This window comes from Typopeltis vanoorti, chromosome 6 (assembly GCF_054136105.1).
Source record: "Typopeltis vanoorti isolate ZY-2024b chromosome 6, IOZ_Tvanoo_1.0, whole genome shotgun sequence".
NCBI lineage: Eukaryota > Metazoa > Arthropoda > Arachnida > Uropygi > Thelyphonidae > Typopeltis > Typopeltis vanoorti.
In genome coordinates, this window is record NC_143554.1 from 92056457 (window position 1) to 92083501 (window position 27045).

Genomic DNA, 27045 nt, shown 5'->3' on the forward strand with positions numbered 1-27045 from the left:
ACTCTCTGATTCCAATCTTTGAGTTTCTTATTCGGTTTTAAAACAATGTGGATTTTATATCCCCTTAATTTAAAATATTGTTTATATCGCCGAAATGAAGCTTATTAGCACTTTATATTTAAGTAACTTAATGGTTGCACCTCTTTGGAAACTCGTATAGCTGAGTATATATATATAAGTTCTTTTCGCTATACACTTTGGTATTATGGTCTAGCTACCACATTAGCTATCACATTAGCTATTTTAGGTCTAGCTACTGACTGATGTCCACCTACTGTCAAGTCCAGCCGCTGTTTTTTCCTGAGATTGAGAGCCTGAGAATCCTGTGCGAGCCCTGCTGCATGATACCTGCAAGTCAACTTGGTAAGACCCTTATCTTGTTATTTTCCTTGTTTTTCTCTGGTATTTTTGATCTTGCCTGGTGCCTGTCTGTCAGTCTTCCGCATGTTAGTAGGAGATTTCTGCGGATGGGGAACGCTTGGCGTTTCTGTTTTTTTTTTCGGGAAATTATAACAAGGATATTCTTAACTTTCTGATATGACTTCCTTCTTACCTAGAGTGAAAACCCTTGGTTTTGAGGTAAAATCTAGCATCGAAAAGCGGATGTTCGCAAAAGCTTTAATAGATACTGTAGGAATAAATAATATATTTGGATTTACCCCGTACAGGGGAGGGAGGTTCCAGGTCGTTGTAAAAGACGAAGCAATGAGAGAAAAACTCTCTTTAGGAATTCAATGCGAAGGACAAAAATACCTCCCTACTTTAATTGGAAGTATGTTAAAAATGATCAGAATAGACAGATTCCCAGTCGAATATTTAGAACGCGGGGACGCTCTAATTAAGAATTTTTTTCCAAATGGGGAACAGTTAAAGAAGTTAGAATAATGCAGGACAGTGACTTCCCAGAATGGAAGTCGGGGGTGGTATACGTCTCCATGGAGATGAAAACACCCGTTCCCAACTTCGTCTTTATCGGTTCAGCCAGGATAATGATCAATTACCTGGTGTCAAGAAGCAGTGCTTCAAATGCAGATCCTTCGAACATATGGGAGCAGACTGCCCCAAAGGCAAATGCCAAAACTACTTGACAGCAGGTCATGGCCTGGATAAATGCGATCAAGCATGTTTAAAATGCAGGGACACAAAGTAAATGAATGCCCGCGTAGAACAGCTGTGGAAAGAACAGGAGGTAATATAACCCCTGCCTCCGCAATACCTACAGAAAACCCTGCGATGGCAGAGCAAGAAGCAGCTCCATCCGTACAGCCACCACCTGACACGATGTTGATAGCAGATCCTAAATTGTTGAAACAAACCACACCAAGGAAAACAGAAAAGAAGAAGCAGCGCTCCTCACAGGTAGAAACCCCTACTAGTAAAACAGAAACAAGAGAAGAAAAAATGGAAACAAACAGTGCCGCAAAACGCATGAGAGACTCGGACACGGAAGAAAATAAAAGGACAAAAGCCAGCAGCCCAAATCCAACAGAAAATAATAGTGAAACCCCAACACCAGCCAAGGAAAATCTAACAACAATGGGGGAACCAGGGGAACGAGAATCCCAGATCTCCGGTAAAGACGATTCTGATGATGACATGAAATTCTAGGACAGCAACATGGAGGATAACAATACAACCGCTCCCCCGCCCCCCCCAGAAATCCAGGAAGTTCGTAAACAAAGTAACACCTCCCCCAACCTCTAAAATGAACCAAAGTTTAAAAATTACAGCATTAAACGTAAGCGGTCTGCACAATCCTCAGGCGCAAAGCGCTGTCTGGAGACTGATGTTAATGCATAATATCAACATTTTATTCTTACAAGAAACCCACTTTTACAAACACTGGGACGTGGAGAACTTTTCGAGAAGCTACCCAGTCACCAGCTACTGGTGCTTCAGGGAAGTTCACTCGCGAGGGGTGGGGATACTAATTCGCCCCCCAATCGCGGGGGGTTCTTCAATGTCCAGAAAGATGCTAGGGGACGTTTTTTGTCCGTGGACTGGAAGTACGGTGACCGTAACACCCGGTTTGTGGCTGTCTACGCCCCGAATAACCCCCACCAACGAAACGGTTTTTTTGCCACACTGGAAAACTATTTTCTAGGTGTACAACACCTAATCGTGGCGGGCGACTGGAACTGTATAGAAGATGCACGATATGACAAAATAGGCGGGAATGCTAACAGCGGAACTGGCGGTTTTGCAGCACTGAAACACTGCTGCGAAAACTTCGACCTTGTTGATATCTGGAGATGGCAGAATCCACTAAAAGTCGGAACAACGTGGTGCCGTGGTCAGATATCAACAAGGCTCGACAGGTTCTATGTATCCCAGTTTTTAGAACCACATGTTCTTGGAGTACGTCATATCGCTGTGAGAGGTCTGCTAACAGACCACCAAATGGTACTATTAAAAATAAGGATACCAGAAATAATAGAAACAGCCAGAGGTACTTGGAGGCTCCCTCCCAATTTCCCCAGTCTTTTTAGCGATAAGCTACAGAACTTCTGTAATGAATGGAGAGACACTAACTGGGACTGGGAAACCTGGCTACAGTTCAAGTCGCAGGCAAGGGAATTCTTTCAGCGGTGTGGGCATGAAAGAGCACACCAACAGAGACAACGTCTGAGGGATCTCTATAGGGAGCTCGGCTGGTACCGTGCCAACGAGCGGAGAGGAATTCCCTGTAGCGATCTTATCAGACAGGTAGAAATCGAGCTACATCAAGAGCGGCAGAGTAGAGTCGAGGACCTCGATTTTCGAGCGAGACTCTATCTCAGATATTTGGAAACACCTTCCGCCACTTTCTACAATCAACAACAGGTGGTGGCAAATGACGAGTGAACAGTTTACCAGATCCAAGAGAATGGCAAACTGATAAAATCAACCCCTGAAATACTTCACATTTTCCATCAGCAGTACCTCGGCGCTTTTTCTGATCAGCAGAGCACAGATGTTTTCAATGAGTGGGACATCACACGTTGTCCCGAGCATCTTACTGCTCTGCATGACAGGCCGATAACTGCTGAGGAAATAAAAACAGCTTGCAAAACAATGAAGGCAAGAAAAACCCCAGGGTTAGATGGGTTAGGGATAGAATTCTACCGATCTATCCGGGACTACGCACTACCAGTTTTAGTCAAAATATTTAACGATTTCCTCACTTCGGGAAATATCCCCAAGGAATTCGTTAAAAGCTACACAATTTTTATCGATAAGAAAGATCGAGATCGCGCCTTGGTAGATAGCTGGCGACCGATCTCCCTAACTAATTCGGATTACAGAATATTTGCAAAAATTATCTGCAGCCGCATCAAATGCGGTATAGAAAGAATCATAACAAGCACCCATGTTTACGGAATACTGGGTAGATCGATGGAATTAAATCTCTTTTTCTCAAGAGATCTAATCCGTCTGGCCAAAAATAAAAATTACCCTTTGGCACTTCTCTCTACGGATCTGGAAAAGGCGTTCGACAGCGTCAGACACATGTACTTGCAGGACATCCTTCAGAAAATAGGTGTGGGCTGGAGGCTTAGGCAAACAATCAAAAACATCTATACAAAGGCCTCTACCCAAATAGCTATCAACGGGTTCCTCTCGGAACCAGTTCCTATTAAAAAGGGGGTAAGACAGGGCTGCCCACTAAGCCCTCTCCTCTTCTCACTCACATTAGAACCCTTCATAAGAAGAATAGATAACTCCCCTGCAGTTAGAGGAATACTGCTACCCCTAGTTTCCAGACAGAGCAAAATTGTAGCATATGCTGATGATGTAGTGGCGATGCTCAGAGATTCTGAGTCCATCTACATTTATTTCGGCATTTTGCAAAAATTCAGCATGGCCAGTGGTCTTTGGTCTTCATGTTAATACTTCAAAGACCAAAATTAAAATTTTTGGAAATTTCCATAGAAACAACCTTCCTTGTGGTTTAGTCCCGCAAACTCAGCCCGTGTCCCATTCACAGCGAGCCTGGTACTGCCTGTTAAGAAATTGAGGGAAGAGTGCGAAAAGAAAATAAAACCTTTTAAACCCAATTATTTCTCCTTTTACGGAAGAACAGTAATAATGAAAACAGTAATAATCCCCATGCTAATGCATACAATAAATATTACTAATATAAAAAAAAACCCAAGAAGATCAACTTTACAAAATACTAATAGATTTTTTTTGGAACGGAAGAAAGCATGAGATTAAAAAAGAATATCTAAAACTCAAAATCAATCAAGGGGGTTTCTCACGTCCGAAATTAAACTGCCTATTCTATGCAAACACTCACAAAACCATAGGGAAGGCCTTAAAATCTAACCATATTTCAGGATCCTTAATTAAATACTTTCTAGGGCATTTTCTCCCCTACTTCGGGACCACGGGACATGCTGATCCCAGCGCAGAGGTTGTGCCAGAATGGTATTATCTATTATGCCAACAGCTTAAAAAATTTAAAACCGAAGGGATGAAAATTCTAAAATTAAAGCCACAAGCAAGATATTGGGAGTTCTTTCAACTTTCCGGATGTGATACGCCAAATATAGAAACTAACATGGAAACGCTATTTCAAAATATCAGAAATAGCTGGGGACAGCCATTTCACCGGGATCTGGCATGGCGAATAGCCTATGGTCAGCTACCGGTGAAACTGGTTATGTCCCGATACAATTCAAGACCGTGCGACCCCTTCTGCGACGTCTGCCAGAGCATTGAAACGGTGGGACATTTCTTTTACTTGTGCCCCCCTGCTCGATATGTCTGGCAAAGATTAGGCGCAGTACTGGGAATCCAGCCGCTTACACTAGAGGAGGTCTTGTACCTGCAATTTCCCCCCACCAGTCAAGAAAATTCAGAAATTTACAATTTTTCTCATCATTGTAATCAAGTATCACATCTGGAAAGTGCAGAAAAAGTCCCAAATCAGCGATGAAAACACTATACAAGCCAAAATACTCAGCGGGATCTATTTCTACCTCCCTAGGTTTTTCGCACAAGAAAGACATATACTAGGAGATGGGAGGTTTGTAAATAAATGGTGCAAACCTCCTATCCTCTGTATCCTGAGACAGGGCTTAATCATACCGTGTCTCTTCCTTTAAAAAGAAATATCTGTTTGTCTGTTTTTTTTTTTTCCCCTTCTCTTTTTCTCTCTTCATGAGTTCTTGCAGTTCATATAGGAGGGGGCAGATCTGAGAACCCGGGCTGCGAAGACTTACAGCGCGGCGGTGCTGCTCTTTGTGAGCGGCATCTCTCGGGCCAGATTCTTCCCCCAAATCTTGCTCTTCCCATGGTGTAAGGTTGGCCAGTTCTTTTACTGTTTATATATATATATATATATATATATATATAAAAAACCTCCTACCATAATCTTTATATCTAAGTAAAAAAAATCTTTATATCTAAGTAAAAAAATCTGTTAGTTTTCAATAAAATTAAATGAAGTTTCAAAAGAAACTTAGGCATTCTTATTTTCCTGAAAAAAAAAAAAATCCGGCTTAAGTTTTATACTAAAACAGGTGTTAGGAGATGACCTCCAAAGACACCTGGTCAGTTAAATTGTTAATTTAAAGTATTTTACGAGTGCATATAAGAAAAGTTTATTTCAAAGTTTTTTTTTTTAGAACAGGAGTAAGGAGATGATGTTTTACAGACCTTTTAGCCACAACCTCTGGGTTATACAGCTAAACGGTTTGACTGAGGCCTCTTTTTACCTACTACTATCCTACTCTATCTTTCTTTAACCTCCCCTATTACTACCTGCTGACCCTCAGCAATCTTTATACTCCAAAGGCCGATGATGAAAGACATTAACTCCCATTCTAGCTACTCACTGATGAAGCCTCAAAAAAGGCTGAAACCTGTCTGGGTAGTGACCTCCCTCCATAATGTAATAACAGCATACATTTCCTAGGAAATGTGTTTTTACATTATGGAAAATACCTAAGAATAGCGATCTGAACTTTCCCCACCTTTGCAACGAGTTGTCCGATATTGTACTACGTATTAGGGTCACTTGCATTAGCTCACGCTAGTGATCGCCGATTCTTTATAGTTTACTATATTCGGCATGAAACTCTCTGATTCCAATCTTTGAGTTTTTTATTCGGTTTTAAAACAATGTGGATTTTATATCCCCTTAATTTAAAATATTGTTTTCTTAGTATTTTCATATTTTTATTGTTTCTTTTATTTTTTTTAGTGTTATAAAATCTTATTTCATTTCTCATCTTTTTTCCTTGCTGTTTTGCATAGTTCTGCATATTCTATTTTAGAAATTAAGTTTTTGTCTTGTTTCATATTTCATATTTCGTCTCTTTTTTTAGTAGTTGTAATATGTTTTCTCTGAAAATTTATGGCCCTTTTGTTGTTTGTTGCTTTTGAATTCATTGGGTGCTGAGATTATTACTTCCATTAGGTTTCTGCTTATTTTATTTATGTCTTATTCTTCAAATATATTTATTAAGTCTAGTTTTTGATTGAGTTTTTCTTCGTAATCCTTCTTGTTTTCAATAGGTTTTAAGTCAAAACTTCTTGATTTTTTGTTGTTTAGCCATTTTATTCTTTCCAATTTAGGTTTATTTTAATTTTAGCTCTCACCAGTCGTGGTCACTTCCTGTTTTTACTTAATTTAGTACTGAGGTATCTTGGACTATTTCTTTATTATTACACGGTATATTATTATTATTACGTGACACCTACAGGGAGTTCAAAGACTCATCGATGGAGGGTACCTGCTCTACAATTCTGCCTCCACCACTGAGTTCACCAACTACACCAATGCCATCTAACATTCACCACCACTAGTATTTTCATAGACATCCATGCCCAGGCGGGATTTGAACCCACAGCCTTTTGGCTGAGATACGCTAACCGCTCGGCCAACCAGGCTGGCTATATAATCTATTTCATTTTTTATTTCTCCATTTGGACTTCTCCATGTCCATTTTCCATCACTTTCTTAAAAAATGTATTCATAATGTAAAGCTTTACTGATAGAATTCTGTAAGAGCCATTCCTGAGTTGCTGCTTGTACCATATACTTATGGTCCTATTGTGTCTGTTTGGTGAATGGGATGACATATTTTGGTGTTAAAATCACCCATTACTATATTAAAGTTTTGATTGCTATTTTTTTTTGTTTAGAGTATGCTGCAGTGAGTCATAAAATGCTTCTATCTCTTCATCAGTGTGGAATGAAGTGGGAGCATATATTTGGATGATCCTGATTTTAAGTTTCCAGTTTATTTTAAGTGTGATTTCTATTATTCTTTCATCTGTATAATTAAATTCTTCTATAAGGTGTGCAATTGTTTTCTTAATTAGAAATCCAACTCCGTATTGTCCTTTAGTTTTCCCATAATAGTATAAGTAGTCTCCATTTTTTAGTTTTATTAAATGTTCATCTTGCCTGCGAACTTCACTTAAACCTATGATGTCTCATTTAATGTTTTAGTTCTTGCTGTAAGATGGTGAGGTTTTCCTCTTCTTTAAGTGTTCAGCAATTAAATGTTCCTATATAGAGGAAAACAGGATTGTATTGATTACTGTTATATTCATGAATTCTTTGGGCTATTCCAATATTGCTTATTATTTCAGAAAAGCTTCTCCACTACATCGTGCTCTTTTCTCCATAAATGGTTTATCAGAGTAGTCATATAGTTAGGGAAATTTAATCATATCCAGTGTTTGCCCATTCCGGACATGGGCTTTACGGCCTTTCTTCTTCTTGGCATTGTAGTGGAGGGGTTGTGGCCAAATAACATCTTGGAAGATGCATTTTATAGCTTTCTGCCAGCTGTTTGCTCAGTATGAACTTTGCCATGGCTCATTATGACACCATGTTTTCTGCACAGGGGGGGGTCCATGTGGGGGCATGATACTAAGACTTCCTGGGTATGGCCCTCCAGACTTCATTGAAATATTGGCACTGCCATCTATATCAGTTCCATCATGGTTTTTGACCATGTTGTAGGTTGCCAGCCCACCAAGGAAATCCATCCCAGGCTTAACTGTGTTCAACATGCTACAAGCATGACTGATGGGTAGTCAGCCGAGATCCTGGTAGGAGAACACAGCTAATCTTCCCCACCCCTCAAGATCATTACTGTAAGGAAATTAGCACTGCATAGGTGTGTGTGTGTGTGTGTGTGTGTGTGTTTTAATTTCTGAATGTGGTGCTTCTCTTTCAGCTAAATGGCATTGACAAGAGTTGATACACTGATACACTTCGGTTTTTTTTAGAAAAGCTATGAATATAAGAACTGTCCTCAAAAAAAAAAAAAAAAAAAAAATTTTAAATCATATTTAAAAGTATACAAAAGAAATATAATTATCATTTTATTTAAGCTTTGATGATTAACAGACAATCACAGTGATCATTGCAGTTGTGGCATATGACAGCAGTAGTAAGCTCAGAACTAAACCCAAAATCAGTAATAACAAATGTTACTTGTTAGAGGGTTTGAATTTCATATGAATTAAGGTCACTACCTAACATGTCTTCCCTATATGCTATCTTCTGTCAGCCATTTGTTACATTCTTTACTAGGCTTTCTATTAATATCCCACTTCATGAAGCTTAAAAACAAGGCTATTTGTGTGCACTACTTTTGAATATTGAAATAGATTAACTGAATAAAGATTTTACCTCGGAATATATTATTTTTATGCCTTTTGTTAAGGTAGTCAAAATAAATCTGTATTATGAAAGTTGCTCTATAATTTCTTTTCTGTATGAATGGATAAATTATCAGTTCATAATTTAATGGTTTAATTATTAGTTCATAACTTGGTAAAAGTGACAGTTTGGTATGGTAATGAATTGTGTGATTGATAGGTTTATATATTTACAAACATTGCATGAACAGAATTAGAATAGATATGCTTCATTATTATTATTATTACCCAAGACCCCATGGAGTCAAAGACTCATCTGGAAGGTCTTTTTATCATACACACAGCTCATCATACCGTGCTTTGAACACACTCAAATTCTCTGCAGACACCACTCTCTCTCAGGCAAGGCATTCCAATCATTCGCAACTCTGCATGAAAAAAAAACCTGCTTCTCACTCTCCTACTCACACCCTCTTTATACAGTTTCCAGGGATGACCTCTGGTTCTCCCCTGAATTGCCACTATTTTCTATAAAACCTCTCCAGCACTGATACTATAACAACACCTTACTAACTTGTAGGTCTCTATCATATCTCCCCTCTTCCTCCTGTCCACCAGACCCTACAAATTGCATCTCCTCAATCTTTCCTCATACTTGACATTCCAGAGATTAGAAACTACCTTAGTAAGTTGCCTCTGGACCCGTTCCAACATTTCTTCATCCTTTTGAAAACCAGGTGACCAAATCTGGGTACAATAGTCTATGTGTAGCCTAATCAAAGCCTTATACAATGGAACAAGAATCTCCCTACTTCTACAAGTCAGTGTCCTCTGCATCATTCCCAGAAACCTTTGTGTTGTTTTCACAATTTTAGCTATGTGTCCCCTATATTTCAGATCCTTATCCACAATCACCCCCATACCTCTTATTTCCTCCACCTACAACAATATATCCATAACAAGCATAAACTCTGCATCCCATCTTTGTTTTCCAAATTTTAAAACCTTACATTTTGCAACATTTAACTCACGTCCCCATTCCCCTGTCCCCAACACTCAATTTATTTAAGTCTTCTTGTAAGGCCACAACATCTTCTCTGCTCTTCATGGTTTATCCCAACTTGCATCATCTGCAAACAACTACTGAATATCTCCATCCAAATTTTTGCCCATATCATTAATATACAAGTTAAACAGTAATGGCCCTAAAACAGATCCCTGAGGCATGCCGCTAGTGACTTTACTTTTCCTGGATATCACTCCCACCCCCATACAGAACTTGTTGATACCTATCAGATAGTCATTCTCCAATCCAATGCACCAGTGAACCAGGTTGAACAGCGAAAAGTCAGCTACTGGAACAAATCTGAAAGCACACCCTCAACTCAACATCAACAGAGTTAAAGATCAGTACTGTCAACATAAGAAGCCTGAATGACAAACAAATGAAGCTAGCTGAAGAATTAGATATGTACCAGATCGACATAATAAGGGTGACTGAAACAAAAAAGATAAAAACTGGTGAGATCTTTTTTGAGCAATAAATACAAAATGTTATACTCAGGAAATGACAATCAAGCAAAAGAAGGAGTAGCCATAGTATTCAATACAAAATACGAGACTAATCTTCTTGAATGGCAGGCAGTCTCAAATAGAGTGATGTGTGCAAATATCAGAATGGGGAATTGGACAATGAGACTTATTTGTGCCTATGGTCCCACAGAAGGTTCTACTAAGGTAGAAGTGGAGGAATTTTTTGATGCTTTAGAAAAAGCAACTGACACAATGAAAAAGCAAAAGTTGGTCCTTGTTGGGGATCTAAATAGCAGAGTAGGAAATGATTGTCAGACATACAAAAATATTTTGGGAAAATTTGGAGAAAAGAGCAAAGCTAATAATAATGGCAAATACCTGTTGGATTTCTGCTCAGGACATGAACTGGTTATTACTAACACCATGTTCCAACATAAAAATGTGCACAAATTCACATGGAGAGAGGAGGCAAGGAATAAGAAAAGTCTCATTGATTATGTTATTGTTGATAGTGATGTTTTCTCCCTGGTGCAGGACACCAGAGTGTTCAGAGGATTTGAAATTGGAAGCAATTACTATTTAGTCTTGAGCAGGATAAAATTGAATTTCATATTGCAAGGAATAACATGTAAGAAAGTTTTAAAGCGAATAAAAGTTGAGCAGCTCTCAGATGTGAATTGTAGACTAAAATACACAAATATTATTGAAGAAAAAATGAAAGAGTTTGAGAACAGGAACCAAACCTTGGAGATTGAGTGGCAAGCCTTGAATTTTTTGATTCAGCCAGAGAGGCATGTGGTGAGGTTGTCTGCAAGGATAGAAAAATCAGAACTCCATGGTGGACACAGGAAGTTAAAGAGGCAGTGAAGGAAAAGAAGAAAGCATATCAAAAGTTCCTGGTAAATAAGTCAGCTTTTGCTCTTAGAGAATACAGAGACAAATGTAAGAAAGTGAAACACTGTAAAACTAGCTGTCATGGGAGGACTTTGGCAGAACATAGAAAATAAATATCAAGATGGTGGTAAGATATTCTGGAGGTTGTTGAAGAAGCTTAGGAATGGAGGAAAGAGTGCTGTAAAAGGAGTTAGAGATGATAAAGGTGACATGAAAACAGGAGAAAAAGATATCCTTGAAGTATGGAGTAATTACTTCGAAAAATTGCTAAATGAAACAAGCAGTGATAGCACAGTGGTAAAAAACACTCAACAGGCATACAGTCAGGAATACATATCCATACTTGAAGTAGAAAAAGCCATCAAAGGCTTGAAATGTGGAAAGGCAGCAGGAGTAGATGATATTCGACCAGAAATGCTGAAATATTGTGGTATAAAAGTCATACAGTGGTGCACTGCATAGTTCAGAAAGCCTGGACAGAAGGACGAATTCCCAATGATTGGAGTAGAGCTCTAATAGTACCCATATATAAAAAGGGAAATAAAACTGAATGTGAGAATTACAGAGGTATTTCCCTACTGAGTGTTCCTGGCAAGATCTATGCAAGTATACTTGAGAAACGGTTGAGAAGAATTGTGGAAGAAAAGCTTGGTGAAGAACAAGCTGGATTCAGGCCAAATAGAGGCTGGCAGGATCAGATCTTCACTTTACGACAAATAGTTTAGAAAGCATGGGAATATAACAAAGATCTGTATTTAAGTTTTGTCGATCTGGAAAAGGCATATAACAAGGTGCCAAGAGAGAAGCTATTCAATACGCTATAGTTATATGGTGTCAATGGGGCATTATATCAAGCAATACTTAGTCTGTATTTGAGTTGTAAGTCAGCAGTTAGAATTGAAGGAAGTACAGGAAGATGGTTTAATGTTAAATCTGGTGTGAGACAAGGATGTACATTATCCCCCTCTGTTATTCATTATCTATATGGATCACATTATGAAGGAAAGTGGTATTAAACATGATATCAGAATTGGAGATGTTAATGTCAGCTCTTTGTTATACGGACGATGTCTTCTAAATAAAACCGCGACAAGTTTGCAAGATTCCCTGACTTAATTGAATAAATGTTGTAATAGATATGGTATGAAGGTGAGCATTAAAAAGACAAAGACAATGAAAATAGGTAGAATTGTTGAAAATGTCAACTGCGTTGTGAATGGGGAACCTGTGGAACAAGTAAAACGTTTCAGCTACTTAGGCACGATTTTTAGTGAAGATGGTAAATTAAATATAGAAATAGACAACAGAATCAACAAGGCTGGTATGGTAGGAAGTCAATTGAATAAATTCATGTGGAATAACAGAGAAATTAGTTGGAACACTAAATTAGCTGTATACAAGACAGTGTTCAAACCAGTTTTAACTTATGGATCTGAGAGCTGGGTCAGAAGTAAAACACTTGACCAAAGACTAGAGACCACAGATATGAGAGGCCTGAGAAAGATTAGAGCTGAACAGATGGCATCAATGGCAATATCATATTAAAAACGAGGATATTAGGAAAGAACTTGACATTGTCAGCATCCAGGAATGCGTTAGCAGAGCTAATGGTCACTTGAACAGAATGGGCGAGGAAAGATTAGCAAAACAAGTGTTCTCTGCCAGGTTGACAGGAAAATGACCCAGAGGAAGACCAAGATATAGGTGGATTGATACGGTACAAAGTGCCTTAGACGATAGAAATAGAAGATCTGATAATGTTGGAGTCTTGACAAGTAACAGACTGATTTCGAGAAAAATTGTAGATAGGAAGTTATTAATGACATAAATTTTTCATGTAGTACTATCATATCCTGTACACCCCTTGAGGGCACATGTCAGGAAATTGATGATGATGAAGTATATTACTATGTATCCTTCTCCTTTGTCCAAGGAAGCTGTCACCTTATTGTAATAAGTAAGCAGATTACTAAAACATGACCTCCCTTTACCAAATCCATGCTATCCATGAAAGATAATACCGTTGTTGTCAACCCATTTCTGGATTTTAGTTCTCACAGGCTTCTCCAACAACTTAACTACAACACCTGACACAGACAGGCCTATAGTTTGATGCTTGAGTTCTATCACCTCCTTTATGAAGTGGCATAATCTTGCCTTCCTTCCACTCCTTAAGAACTTGACCCAGTGCTAGACTCGTATTAAAAAAATATGTCAAGGCCAGTGTCAACTCCCTGGCACATTCCTTCAGAATATGGTGATATAGTATCAAGTCCCACAGCCTTATTTACATCTAGTTTGCTCAACTCCCCATACACGTCTTGCTCACTTACAGTCAGTCTCTCCTCCCCATCATCAACTGCTCTCAATCTCTCCATGAAGTCACATTCACAAGATTGAAAGAACTTTATGAACTGCTCATGAAGTATCTCCACTACACTTTCCGCACCAGCTGTCTTTATATTTTCTCCAATCAATGTTAGCATTTTCTCCAATCAATGTTATCCTTCCATAATCATTTTTTCTTTTGCTAGCTACATATCGAATGAACTCCTTAGGATTCGTTTTGGCTTCATTAGCTAACGGCTGTTCATATCTCACTTTAGCAACCCTCACCAATCAAGTCACCTGCCTTGTCTGGTCTTTGTAGTCCTCATGGAATTGGTTATTTCCACTTCTTTTATGGTGCCTCCATAATGCCCTTTTTCTCTGTATCGCATGCTTAATCTCTTTATTCATCCATTTCACACCTACCTTATTTATCTTCCTCACCCTTGGAATATATTTAGACATTGCATCTACTAGATAGTTTTTGAAAATCCCCCAAGCTGCATTGATCTCTTTTCCAGCTAACTCCTCATTCCATGCTACACCTGCAAGCTGTCTCCTGAGCTCTTCATAATCACCCCGCCCCCTTGTAATTCCAGATATACCTTTTTCTTACAGAGATCCTCACGTTGCTGGCAACCACCCAGGTAATTACTTCATGGTCACTCTCACCAATTGGTCGGTGATTTGACACCTCATTTATGATTAAATCCTCCGATGAGATGACCAAATCCAAGAACCCTAATCCTTGCTTGCCCTCTGTTACATACTGTCTGAGTAGTGATCCCTCAAAAACTCAAGAAACTCATTTTCTTTACTTCTAGTTGCTATCTCATCATTACAGTCTATATTGTCATAATTAAAATTACCCAAAATGATCACTCTTTCCTTATTTGCTTGGCTAATTTGATTTTTCATTTCATAGTCACTACCATCCACATTTCCTGGTCTATAACAACATCCAACCAAGTATTTCATTCCATTCACCTCTATCTCACACCATACTGCCTCAAAACCACTGGCATTATTTCCCTCTTGCATCTCGACTTTGTATGGACACAACTCTTTCTCTGTCATTAACAGCACTCCCCCTCCCTTTTTACTCCTTCTGTCCTCACAAAATATATCATACCTTCCATCTCTATTCCTGTGAGCATGTCGTCCTCATCTAACCATGTCTCACTTATTCCAACAATATTTGAGTGAACAGATTTAATTTGTGCAACCATTTCATCTGCTTTGTTTCTAACACTTCTAGCATTTGTATACAAACACAACAGCTCAATCCTGGATCTACAATTAGTTCTACTGATACCACTCATTCGATGTGATCTCTCCATGTTTGACTGTGACCATTTCTTTTTCTGCTTATTCATTTTAGAACCCTTTTCAATTTCAAATTTTTTCCTCTTGATCCCAGGTCATCCAATTCCTTTCTTGTCTACAAGTGCTCTCACATTCTCTTGGAGCATCCACCTTTCTCACGCTGTGTACCCCTGTCCACCCTGAGCCTCCCTGTTCCTCTTGCACACCCATTCTCTCATTTTCCATACTCATACCACTTACTTCCTCATTCATAACCACCTCTTCAATCTCTCCTGTCTTACTCTCCTGCTCTTCCACATCACTTCTCTACCTTCCAGCAGCAGTCTCTCTAAGTGACTCACACGAAAACCACTCAAATGCATTCCATCTCTCTTATATAGTTCACTTCATCCTTGAAACTGATTCCACACATTAATAAACTGTACTCCCCCTCTCCTCATACATTTCAGCCAAATCATTCATAATCCTTGCTCTCCGCCTCATCTCACCACAGTCATACCTAGGCAACACACTTACTATCCTTTTTCTGTCACACTATTATCTTTTATCTGTCTAAGCAGCCTCCTGATATCTATTCTGACATGTTCTTTTCCTCTGTCAAGTCATTTGTACCTATTGTTCTTTTCCTCTGTCAAGTCATTTGTACCTATTAAAACTATCAACTCTTTTGCTCGCTCCCGCCTCATATCCTCTACTCATTTTACCACCTGTGAAACATACCTTGTGCATCCTCTCATCCAGTACACCTTTAATAATGGAGTCGCCATACAACGCCACTCGCTCGTCTTTCGTTAACTTTTTTGTACCTACATGATTTGTTTTAATCGTTTTCATCCGAATTTTAATTTCACTCTGCATCCATTTTCATCTCTTGCCTCATCCAACCCAATTCAACTTTCGAATCTTGCATCACATTCTCTCTATCATTCAATCTTTCTAAATTTTGAACTCTTGACCCCTGCTTCACACTTTCACTCTCATTCATAATTTTGTGTTTCCATACTTTCAGTCCATGCGTCCAACTTTTACTATCATTCGTTCTTTTGATTTTTCCCACTTTCGAACCTTGCATTGCACTATTTCCGGTCTCATTCATTCTTTTGATTTTTCCAACTTTCGAACCTTTCGTCACGTTATTTTCAGTTTCTTTCGTTCTCTCTCATTTTGTTGCCTTCTGCCACATTTGCCTTGCTTTCATCCTTTTTATCATCCATTATGGTTTTCAAATCACTCGTTTCTTTTTCAATGATTTTTTAATAATTTTTTGCCTTTCTTTCACACCATCGTTCTATTTTGAACGGGCACTCATTCTTCCGTAATATTCTTGTTATTAACACTTTCTGTCTTCAAATTCTCGTTTAGCTCACACTTAGCATGCACCCTCCTTCTATCTGTCCTATATGTCCATAAATCATCTATGTAATCAAAAGAAAACATGTAGCACACTTTGCACTTCACGAAACAACTGAAGTTTAAGTTAAAGTCATGCAATGACAAAGCTGCTGCAATCTTTCCTCTGCCGGTTACTACTCTAAGGTCTAATAACAATGAATTTGTAATTAAGTTTAGGTAAAATATCCCACACACTAATAATACTAGTAGCACACAATTTTTATAGCAGCTCTTACTCAAACAATCACTCATATACAATTAATTATTTCAAGAATAACTTATCTGAATCCAGAGCTTCTTACACACCGCCACTACACTTGCCTTACGAGCAAGAAAATATAAAAGGAAAATAAAGAAAAAATGTAATTATTACTGAAATAAAAATACTGTCAGCCAGTTACACATTAAAAGATATTTGCAGTAGTATATTTCTTTCAATTTCAATGAAGCTGAAATTTTGAAAGTGAAGCATAGTTTTTAAAGTTCACTTCTAATATACTAAGAAATTCCTTTTTTTTTTAATTTAATTAGGTTTCCAGATTTGAATACTGTGATTACGATGTCTGAAGAAAGACCGTAAGTAGGATATTGTTTTGTGCAAGCTAATTAATTGCCATAATTTTCTATTAATATGGGATATATAATAAAAAAAAAATTTCAGAAACAAATGAAATAACTAAATTTCTTTTGTTTCTGAGAACTTGTGTGGGGGGTTGATGCTTGTCACTTAGGGAATATGGATGACATTCCCGTAAGTTTTGACATGCCTAGTTCTAGGACTGTGAATCTGAAGGGTTTCAGTTGCTACAACAGAGCACGAAAGGTCTAACTTAACTGTGGTTCTCTCTGTAACTGCAGATGGTTCCAAACTGCTACCGATGGTGATTTTCAAAAGAAAGACTGTTCCAAAAGGTTGTGATTCCAAAGATATTATTGTTACTGCTAAGGTTGGATAATTTCCGAGGTTATGACATTTTGGTTGGAGAATGTGTGGCGAAAGAGAAAAATGGCATTTTTCAACCCAAAATCTTTTGTTAGTGTTGGATTCGTGTAGGGCACACACGACAGCAGAAGTTAAAACAATTTTAAGTAAGTATTCCAAATTGGCCTTCATTCCAGGTAGTTTAACAAAAAAAAACTCCAACCTCTTGATCTTGCAGTAAATAAACCATTCAGAGACAAAGTGGGAAGACTGGATAATGAATGGCATCCATGAATATAACAAAATAGGGCAGATGAAAAGAACTTCATATAAAGATATAGTTACGTGGATTGTAGAAAGTTGGTCTGCTGTAAGTGAAAACTGTGTTAGAAACGGTTTCATTAAAGCACAAGGGAATGCGGTAGTGTCCGGTAACAATGATTATGAAGCTGAAGAAAAACCAAATGAAATTTTTAATGCAATTGATTCTTTCAATATTGAGTCTGAAGAAATTTTGGATTTGAATAGTGTAATGTTCAATAAATATGAAGTACTACTTCTATCTTAGTTTTGTTATTACATTTGATTTACCTCTCATACCTTTCAAATGTATACCGCACATGTTCATTTTTAACAAATTTAGACTTTTTTGAATAGATAACGTGCGTGTTATCTATACAGTAATAGTAATAATAATGTAAAAATGTTGGCCTTGATAAATTCGATTGGCTAAGATTAATTGGCATTAGTGAAACATGACTGAGTGAAACATCTTGGTTGCACAGCATATACAAGTCTATTCTATTAAGGACAGAGATAGAATAGACTTGTATATGCTGAAAAGATAAACAAGAGTGGGGGGGATGTGTTTGTTAACACGTTCATTGCCAAGCTGAAAATTGGAATTTCGTGTGGTGGCCAAATTTTTTTTATTTGATAGCAACGTCCCCGCGATAACGCGTGATCGGCCACCAGGTGAGAAGTCGCATCACGCGATATCGCTTGATTACCAATGAATGTGTTGGTGTTGGTGGACACTGGATATGAGAGTATGTGATGCAAGCAGAAGAAAAGTAAGATAACATATTTAATGTGCATCTGTAGGCCTGGCATTGTGAAAGAGCATAACAACAAAATGTTGACAAATTAGTTTAACAGTGCAAAGAGAATTAATTGCCATATATAGAGGAAGGTGAAATCAACATGCGAAAATAAGGAAAGTGATTTTCTTGATATGCTGAGGGATCACTCTTTGAGACAATATGTAATTGAGGAACATGAGAGTGGAGTTTTAGGTTTAACAATAGAATTTGGAGGATGTGTGTGTGTCAGTTTTGATTTCATTTGGGAAAGGTGAGCATAAGAGATATGAGAGGGCAGAGAAGTGAAAGTCAAGAAAAAAGGGATAAACAACATTATCTGTCTTGAAATGGCTCATAATGTAGCAGGGTTTTTTTTCTCCCAGAATCTTGGGTTTTTCTTTGTGCATACAGGCAAATTGGCAATGATAGCGCATGCAATTTACACACAATAAAATGCTGTTGGTGGTGGTGGTAGTAGTAGTAGGTGGTAGATGGTGATGTGTGTTGATGATAGTAGTAGCTGGACAATTAAGTAGGAGAGAGAGTGAGTTGTGTACAGTGAACTAGAGTGCTCTTTTGTGATGAATCCTTGAAGGTACCATGTAATAATAATACTGAAGTACATGAATTCACTCTTCATGGTAAGAGAAAATGTAGGATATCTGAGATATTCAACCATAAGAAAAAAAAGTACATGAAAAGTGAATTATGTTAACATTACTTAATAACCATAAGGCAAATGCAGTATTATAAAATGCTTGTTCTGAAAAATAGGTTCAAATAATCAAAACAACTTGCTAAGAGTGGCAGGACTCCACACCACTGCTTGTTCAAAAATTTGTCAACATTTTGGAAACATCTGTTAGGAATGAAACTTAAACCATGCAAGCCTATTAAGAAACCTTTACAATCCAATTCAGACCAAAAGATGAGTATTGGCTAGCTAGTGAATTGCTTGGTGTATGGATTCACAGGACTATTGAGATACAATAAATTTTTGTGTAAATATGAGTTACCAAATTGTAATATGATATATATTATTATTTTTATCAAGAGACTCATCATGGAACCTCCCAAGACATGCCTTGACTTAAATGCATTCACTGTCCCTGCACTCACTACACACTCTCAGGCAATGCATTCTAATCACTTACCACTCTCCATACAAAAAATCTACTCCTCACTCCCTTGCTCATTTATACAACTTCCAAGAATGGTCTCTCATTTCCCCCCCCCCATCTCCATATATTCTATGAAAAATCTCATCCACACTAATCTGGTAATTACTCCTTACCAACTTATGTCTCGATCATGTCTTTCTTTGCATTCTCTCAATTTGCATTCTCTCAATCTGTCCTCACATTCCAGAGATCAGAAACCAGCTTAGTCAATCGACTCTGAAACCTCTCAAACATCTCATTATTCTTTTGAAAATCTGGCGACCAAATCTGTGCACAGTAATCCATATGTGGCATGATCAAAGTCTTGTACAATGGAATCGAAACATCCTTACTTTTACATGCCAGTTCTCTGCATCATTCCCATAATCCGCTGTGTTGTCCTCACAGTTTTAGCAAAATATCCACGAAATTTCAAGTCCATATCCACCATAACTCCCAAATCTTTCATCTCCAACATATCCTCTAAAATATTCCCACCAATCCTGTACCTCTGCATCTGATCTTTGCTTCCCAAATTTTAAAACCTTACACTTTGCAACATTAAACTGATATCTCCACACACTCACCCATTTAGACAGTCTATTTAGGTCCTCTTGCAAAGCTATAACCTTGCATCATCTGCAAACAACTGTACATCACCATTTAAGCCCTTTCCAATATCATCTACATACAAATTAAACAACAATACTTGTAGTCCCAAAACAGGCCACTGGGGCATGCCACTACTGACTTTTCTCTTCTGGGATATCATCCTCCATACACAACCTGCTGAGACCTATCAGTCAGCCAATCTCCAATCCAGTGCACTAATCTATTATCCAACCCCCATCTGTTCCAAATTTAACTACTAGTTTGTCACGTGGCAGTCTATTGAAAGCCTTTGCAAAATCTAAATATACCACTATATATGCATCCCACTTGTTCATTGTATTCGTCACCTTGTTATAATAAGTAATCAATTGCTAAAACACGATATTCCTTTAGCAAACCCATGCTGTTCATTAAAGAGAATTCTGCTGCTGTCCATCCAATTCTGAATCCTTGTCCTCACTAGCTTCTCCAACACCTTGACCACAACTCCAGACAAGCATATTGGTCTATAATTTGAAGCCTTAGTGTGTTATCACCCCCCTTTATGAAGCAGAACAATTTTGCCATCTTATAATCCTTTGGGATCTGGGCTGATCTAAGACTCGTGTTAAAAATGTACATTAATGCAGTGATATACCATCAAACAACCTATTGACATCAAGTTTACTCAATCCCTCATATACTTCCTGCTCACTGACCATCAGTGGTCCTCCCCCATTTCCATTGCTCTCAGGTTCTACATGTTACAATCACAAGGATGGAATGCTTTAATGAACTGCTCATTAAACACTTCTACTATATCCTCTTTAATGTTTATCATTCTCCCATTATCACCGACCAACATCATCTTCCCATAATCATTCTTCCTTCTACTGGCCACATATTTAAAAAATTCCCTAGGATTTCTTTTAGCATCATTTGTTAACTGCTGCTCATACTACATTTTTGCTACCCTTACTAAATTGGTCACCTTCCCTGCCTGCTTTTTGTACTCATGTAACTGATTATCTCCACTCATCTTGTGCTGCCTTCACAATGCCTTTTTCTTCCAGATTGCATGTTTCACCTCTTCAGTCATCCATTTTACACTTACCTTATTTAATCTCCTGACCTTTGGAATACAATTAGTCATTGCCTATGCCAGATACTTCCTAAGTAGAGACAAAGCAGCATTGATTTCTTTCCCTTGCAATTCCTTATTCCATGATATTGCTGTAAGCTGTTTCCTGAGTTTGCCATAATCACCTGATATGGCTAGCCACCATGCAAGTGATCACTTCATGTCACTTTCATCAACTGGAGGAAGATGTGACACTTTATTTACAGCAGTATCTTCTGATGAGATAATCAAATTCAAGACCCTCAATCTACATGTGGCCTCTGTCAAGTACTGCTTAAGGTAGTTATCTCTTAAAAATTCAAGAAATTCATTTTCTTTGGTTCCTGATGCTATATTACCATAGTTGAAATTGCCCATAATGATCACACTTTTCTTATTAGCTAGACCAATTTGTCTAAATATTTCCTTCTTACTGCCTTTCACATTACTAGGTCTATAGTAATATTAATAAGTTCATATAAAGTTCATTAGTAAGTTCAATAAATTAATTTATTTTTTCATCTCTTGGTGTTTTTTGTACTGCAAAGCTTAGTAAGTCCATATAATTTTTCTGACATGTCTCTAAAGAATATATTCAAGAGGTAAATTTTGGTATGCTATGGCATTTTTCTTGAAGTAGCCACAACAGATCTTGGTTTTCAGCACAACAGGCAGCCTTCTCAAGATGAAGTGTAGTGAGTGCTCACCCAGCACCCATAACTTGTATATCGATAATGAACAATTCATCTCCTTGCTTTACTATAATGTCAGGCTTTCTCAGGCCTATGTTAGTCTGATAGTGAGGTTCTACTAGTGTTATCCAACCACGGTTCTTTAACCTGTACTCTATAATCCTCACTGTTGTATTGTGTTTTCTGAATGCTTACTCCATGTGTGCAGTAACAACATTGAACATGAGCAAAAGTTTCTGTACTCTGTTAGCCTACTCTGCTGTTCATGTCATCGTTTCTCTGATTCAGCAGAGCTTTGATTCTTGTTTTGATTAATCTATATATTCAAATCTTCAAATCTTGACAGGAGGCAAGTCCCATCCACTGATGTTGAGGAACACATTTGGATTCTTGTAATGCAGTTCTGTACTGAATGGTGCAGCATTTGAGTCATCTCCTTGACTTGACCCATCCAGAGGTATGTTGATAATCATCCTCAATACATGAAATCCTTTACCTCTAGGATTTGAAGGAAATCCTAGAGGTAGAAAGACTAATTCTGAAGTAGAGAGGGAAAATTTATTTAATCTGGATAAAGATAACCTAGGCACTATCACAATAAGGAAATCCCAAGACCTTCATGTTTTACAGGTGCATGGAAAAATGCCACCAGTGCCAAAACTGTACTGAGAGCATAAGAGACTTTATCTATGATTAACCTATGACATTATCTAGGAAGAATGAAGTAATTAAGAATTAATAATAAATAATGCTTTTGAGGTTAAGTGGGACTTTTTTTTTTTTTTGAAACAAAGAGAGAGAGAGAAAAAACATTCTAAAGTAGGTGAAAAAGAGGAGCAGTCTGTCAGAAGAGAACATCAAGGTATTGCTACTCCTCCAGAACTGAGACAGGATGCAAGGACATGCCACACAGGGAAAATTCAGTCTTTGATTTCTTTTCTCCACCTGAGGGCACAAAAGGAAAGTATATTTCGCTTTGTAACGTTGATATTTAAGCATACCTTGAAAGAGGTAAATTGCTTGGTTGACAAATTCCTGCAAGCCTCTAGCAGAGGGCCATGAGCATAAGATCATCAGTGAATGTCCTAGCATTCACTGATAGTAGTGTCAAGTGAGTAGCCAGTATGGCTTTGAAGAGAGAGCAAAGAAACTCATTGATGACATAACTGAAGAAAACAGGAGACAGTCTCCTTGGCACACACATCCCTTAGTGGTGGGAGAGACATCAATCTGAAGCTCAGGATAATAGGGAATTTTGCAGGGTCCAATACATAGGTGAGAAATCTTCTGAACATCCTCAAAGGGAGAAACTATCAGAGGCCTTCTGGGGGTCCAGGGATGCCATAAAGAGAGAGAGAGAGATCAAAGTTTGCATTGGAATTCAGAGGAAATAGAGAACAGAGCCCTCTGCCTAAAATCATGCTTGATGTACGATTTGAAGATGTTCAGCAAACACTTTACGAAAAAGCTATAGAGAATCAACGGTAATTGGATGTAATTGGAAGGTGTAGATGCATCATTCTCTTTTTTGAAATGAACACTGTTCTTGACTGGAGAAAATACAATAGTAAATCACTGAGGTCTTGTAATACAGGCAGAGGGACCTGCTGAAGCTCAGCAACAGTAATGCTGGTCATCAGATAATGAAGCAGCTGAAAGAAAAGGCTTTATTTTATGAAAGGAAGATGGATAGAAAAGTTCTAGAGTGAAAAAGAAGCGATAGAAGTTCTATCTCTCTCTCTCTCTCTTGTGATAGAAGGAAGGATTAAATCAGGTAGATATGCTTTGGAGGAGAAGAAGAAGATGCTCCATCCAGTAATTCTAGTACAAATACTTCTGATCTTCTTGTACAATGCCTGCATTTGGTCATCAAGATGATTTCTTTCAGATTGAACAGATAATGTAGGATGATATTCTACTAAGTGGAAAAAAGATGTTGTCTGGCAGAATCTATTTCCACTTAGTAGAATATTATTTATTATTATTAATAGAATATTACAACCAAGCTGAATCATAATAGATAATTATTAGAATATTACTCAAGGATACCAAGATGTAAGATGTTCTTGAAAGGATGGAGTTGTATTGTTCCTACTCTTCTGAGATGGTGACTGGAAACATGGGCAGGAGGTACAGAGGTATCATCTGCTCAGGTGGGATCTTCTAACATAGATATCCATATTCATGTAACTAATTCACTGTATAGGATGGTAATTTACAATGTGATCTAACTGCTTCTATTGTTTTGTTTGGACAGAACGTCTGCAAAACTTCATTAATGTGGGCTGTTCCTTCCTTCCTTAGTTAACCACGCCACCGGCCAAGACATCTATAGACGTTCACGTTATCATGGATGCGAAGTGCTTATTAAAATTATAATACCATTGTTACAACAATGAAATATAGGATGGATACGAAGCGTATGCGGATGCGTATTTGATCCATAACGGCCGGTAAGGTGGTTAATGAAGCCTCATGCTGCTGATATTCCTCTTCAGCAGTCCATTGTGCCATTGCATGTTCACTGAAAATTTCAGCATTAACAGTAGTAGGATGTTTTGCATGGCAGCAAACACAACACCAAGTCCTATAGAGGCTGTAAAGGATTTCTGACATTCTGTACAGACCAGTGTCTCTAAGATGAGACACTAGGTCCTGGTTGAACCAAGATATTTTAATAGTTGGATGTCATAGGAACATTTAAAATGGCAGAAAATGCTAGGAGTGTTTAAGGTTCAGTGTGATAGATATTTTATTGACTGAGTGAAATCTCCCACAATGAGTGACTTCATGATAATAAGAATAAATATTAACTGTGAAATCCTGCAGTCAGGGGAATGTGCATCCCTAGTAATGCAAGCCAGACTGATAAACTAATAGAAAGGTATAACCACATTAGCAGAACAGTAAAATGATATTTATCTCAAAATGCAGTGAATTTTGCAATACTATTATTATTTGAATCTATTTGGTCAGAAGTCTCATGCTAGAATAAAAAGCATAATATTCCATTTGAAAGTTAAAGATTTTCACAGGAAAATCTTTAGCTTTCAAATAATGGAATATTCCATTACTCAGATGGAGAATTATCTCAACTATGTTAAAAGCATGTAAATCATAAAATTACTTGCCCCCACCCTAAAATTATATTTCTTTATTGTGCTATCCTCTATCGAAGGTCAGCGACCATCTTGGCGAACAAACTGCACTCTTGTGCTAATCTGAGCAGTTGTGCACTGCTCTTTCCTGTCCACGTCTTGATGTTGTCAAACCATGATATTCTTTTTCCTCCTCTAGTTCCTTTGCCACCAATTGTTCCTATCAAAATAGTTTGTAGAAGTTGGTATTTGCTGTTTCTCATGATGTGGCCAAGATATGATGTTTTTCGTTTCTTGATTATTTGTACAAGATGTTTAGCTTTGTCAATAGATTTTAAGACATCTTCATTGGTAATTTAAAATAAAAATAAAAATTATATTTAGCATTTAAAATAAAAATCTGGATATTTTCATAGAGAATCTTTGGATCTTAAATGGAATATAGTTGGTTTTTACAAGACATCAGATCTCATATGAGAATAAACTGTGTATTCTCCAGTATTTTTGGATCTTTTTATTAATGTTTTTATAATATCTATTTTATTTGTAGGGGGACAATAACTTATCAGGAAACCTTACATGCTTGTGGAAGTAATGATCTTAAGATGCTCCATAATATTGAGAAACGTGTACAGTTTGATGATCCTGTCAATATACAGTTCACTTCAGTGGGTAAACAATTAAAAACAGAAATAATCACATCACTTCTATATTTTTTAAAAGAAAGAAATCTTTAATTCCTAAATGAAATAACTTCTTGAAATAATGAAATCTTTATTTCCTAAATGAAATGGACACTAAGTAACATTTTTTTTTTTTTTCAGGGAACTACAGGAACACCAAAAGCTGCTGTTTTATCTCATTATGGAATTGTGAATACTTCATTTTTTTCAGGAAAAAGGATGAATTATGATAAAGAGGTAAATACAAATATTAAAAATACTAGCAGCCACGAAAATTATCCAAGTCACCAGTGTAATTTATATAGGATGTTAGCATTAGAGATAGTTTATAACCATGCTGAACTGTACAAACAAGTTTGTACATGAAGTAGGTTCATAGTTTTAGCATTAGTTGATTTTCATAAATTATTATTTTAATCTGGGCCCTTTTGGAATGTCCAACAACTCGTCATGGGAAATTCCTGATGTGATCTTGGATGCTTGCGCAATATTCTTACATAACTTACACAATATTGAAATGCACATCATAATATCTCTTTAAACAAATTCACTAAAGAAGCACTTGCAACTTCTATCACTAGTTTATTACACTCACTCTCCATGTTTCATAAGAAAAATCTAGACCTGATATACTTGTTGGCTACATCCATGCTCAGCTTTTAGAGATCATGCTTTGTTTTCTTTCTCTCTCCTGCCATGAATTTTAAAATTCCCCTGTATCTACGCTATACAAATCCCTTACTAACCTCTGTGTCTCTTGTGACATCTCCTTTCCTTCATCCATTTATCAAAATTTGAAATCCACATTCTGGCAATCTGTTTCATATACTACAGGTTTTTTTTTATTCACTGAGAATGAAAAGTATGCGCTATTTGACATAACAGATTTGTAAAGATAATTACTAATTGAATAACCTTAATACATTATTTCCTTCCCATTTTGACCTTTTTTTTTTGCATATTAAGGGCACTGTGAGGAGTATATGTACAAAAAACACAATACATCATATTTCATGTAAAAATGATGTAAAAAATGATCAAAATATAATTAAACTGAGGATTTAACTGTTGTTTTATAAAATGTAGACAATTGTGAATGAATTATTCATTTCGAACAGTCAGTATTCTTTAGACTGGCAGTTAAGTTCTTCCTGTTCTGTATCTAGTCTGCAAAACACACACTGTTTCCTAGGCTAGATGCAGTATGGTTGCCTAGAACTCATTTAGAATAATTAGGAAATGATCGTGACTTATTTTTTAATGGTATTAACAACACCAAACAATTTTATCAAAGAGATGTTTTATTAACTGCTTATATTTTGCTGAATTTCAACTCAGCATCATCAGAGCACAACACACTTGTACATGCGATAGTGAGTGACTCACTCACTGTCGATTTCACTTACCAACAACTCTCCACGTATTGCTCTTCTCATTTTAATGTCCACTCTTTTTATATATTTCCTTTTGTAGTAATCTAGTAGAATCTTTTAACTAACTTTAAGGTCTCTATCATATCTCCGCTTTTCCTCCTATCCACCAAATTCTGTAATCCACATTCCTTCAACTGCTCTGCATAACCAACTCCCAAGTCCAAATATCACTTTGGTCATTCTT

At 37.4% G+C, this 27045-nt stretch overlaps 1 protein-coding gene across 1 annotated transcript in view; it reads left to right on the plus strand.

The window, feature by feature from the left end:
- LOC150105706 (medium-chain acyl-CoA ligase ACSF2, mitochondrial-like) overlaps positions 1 to 27045 on the plus strand; it is a 140853-nt gene that overhangs the window by 20296 nt on the left and 93512 nt on the right. The window contains exons 2-4 of the mRNA XM_090395023.1: positions 16612 to 16656; positions 25296 to 25413; positions 25570 to 25665. Of these exons, the coding sequence (XP_090251149.1) occupies positions 16612 to 16656; positions 25296 to 25413; positions 25570 to 25665 (259 nt within the window). The remainder of the gene's footprint in view (positions 1 to 16611; positions 16657 to 25295; positions 25414 to 25569; positions 25666 to 27045) is intronic.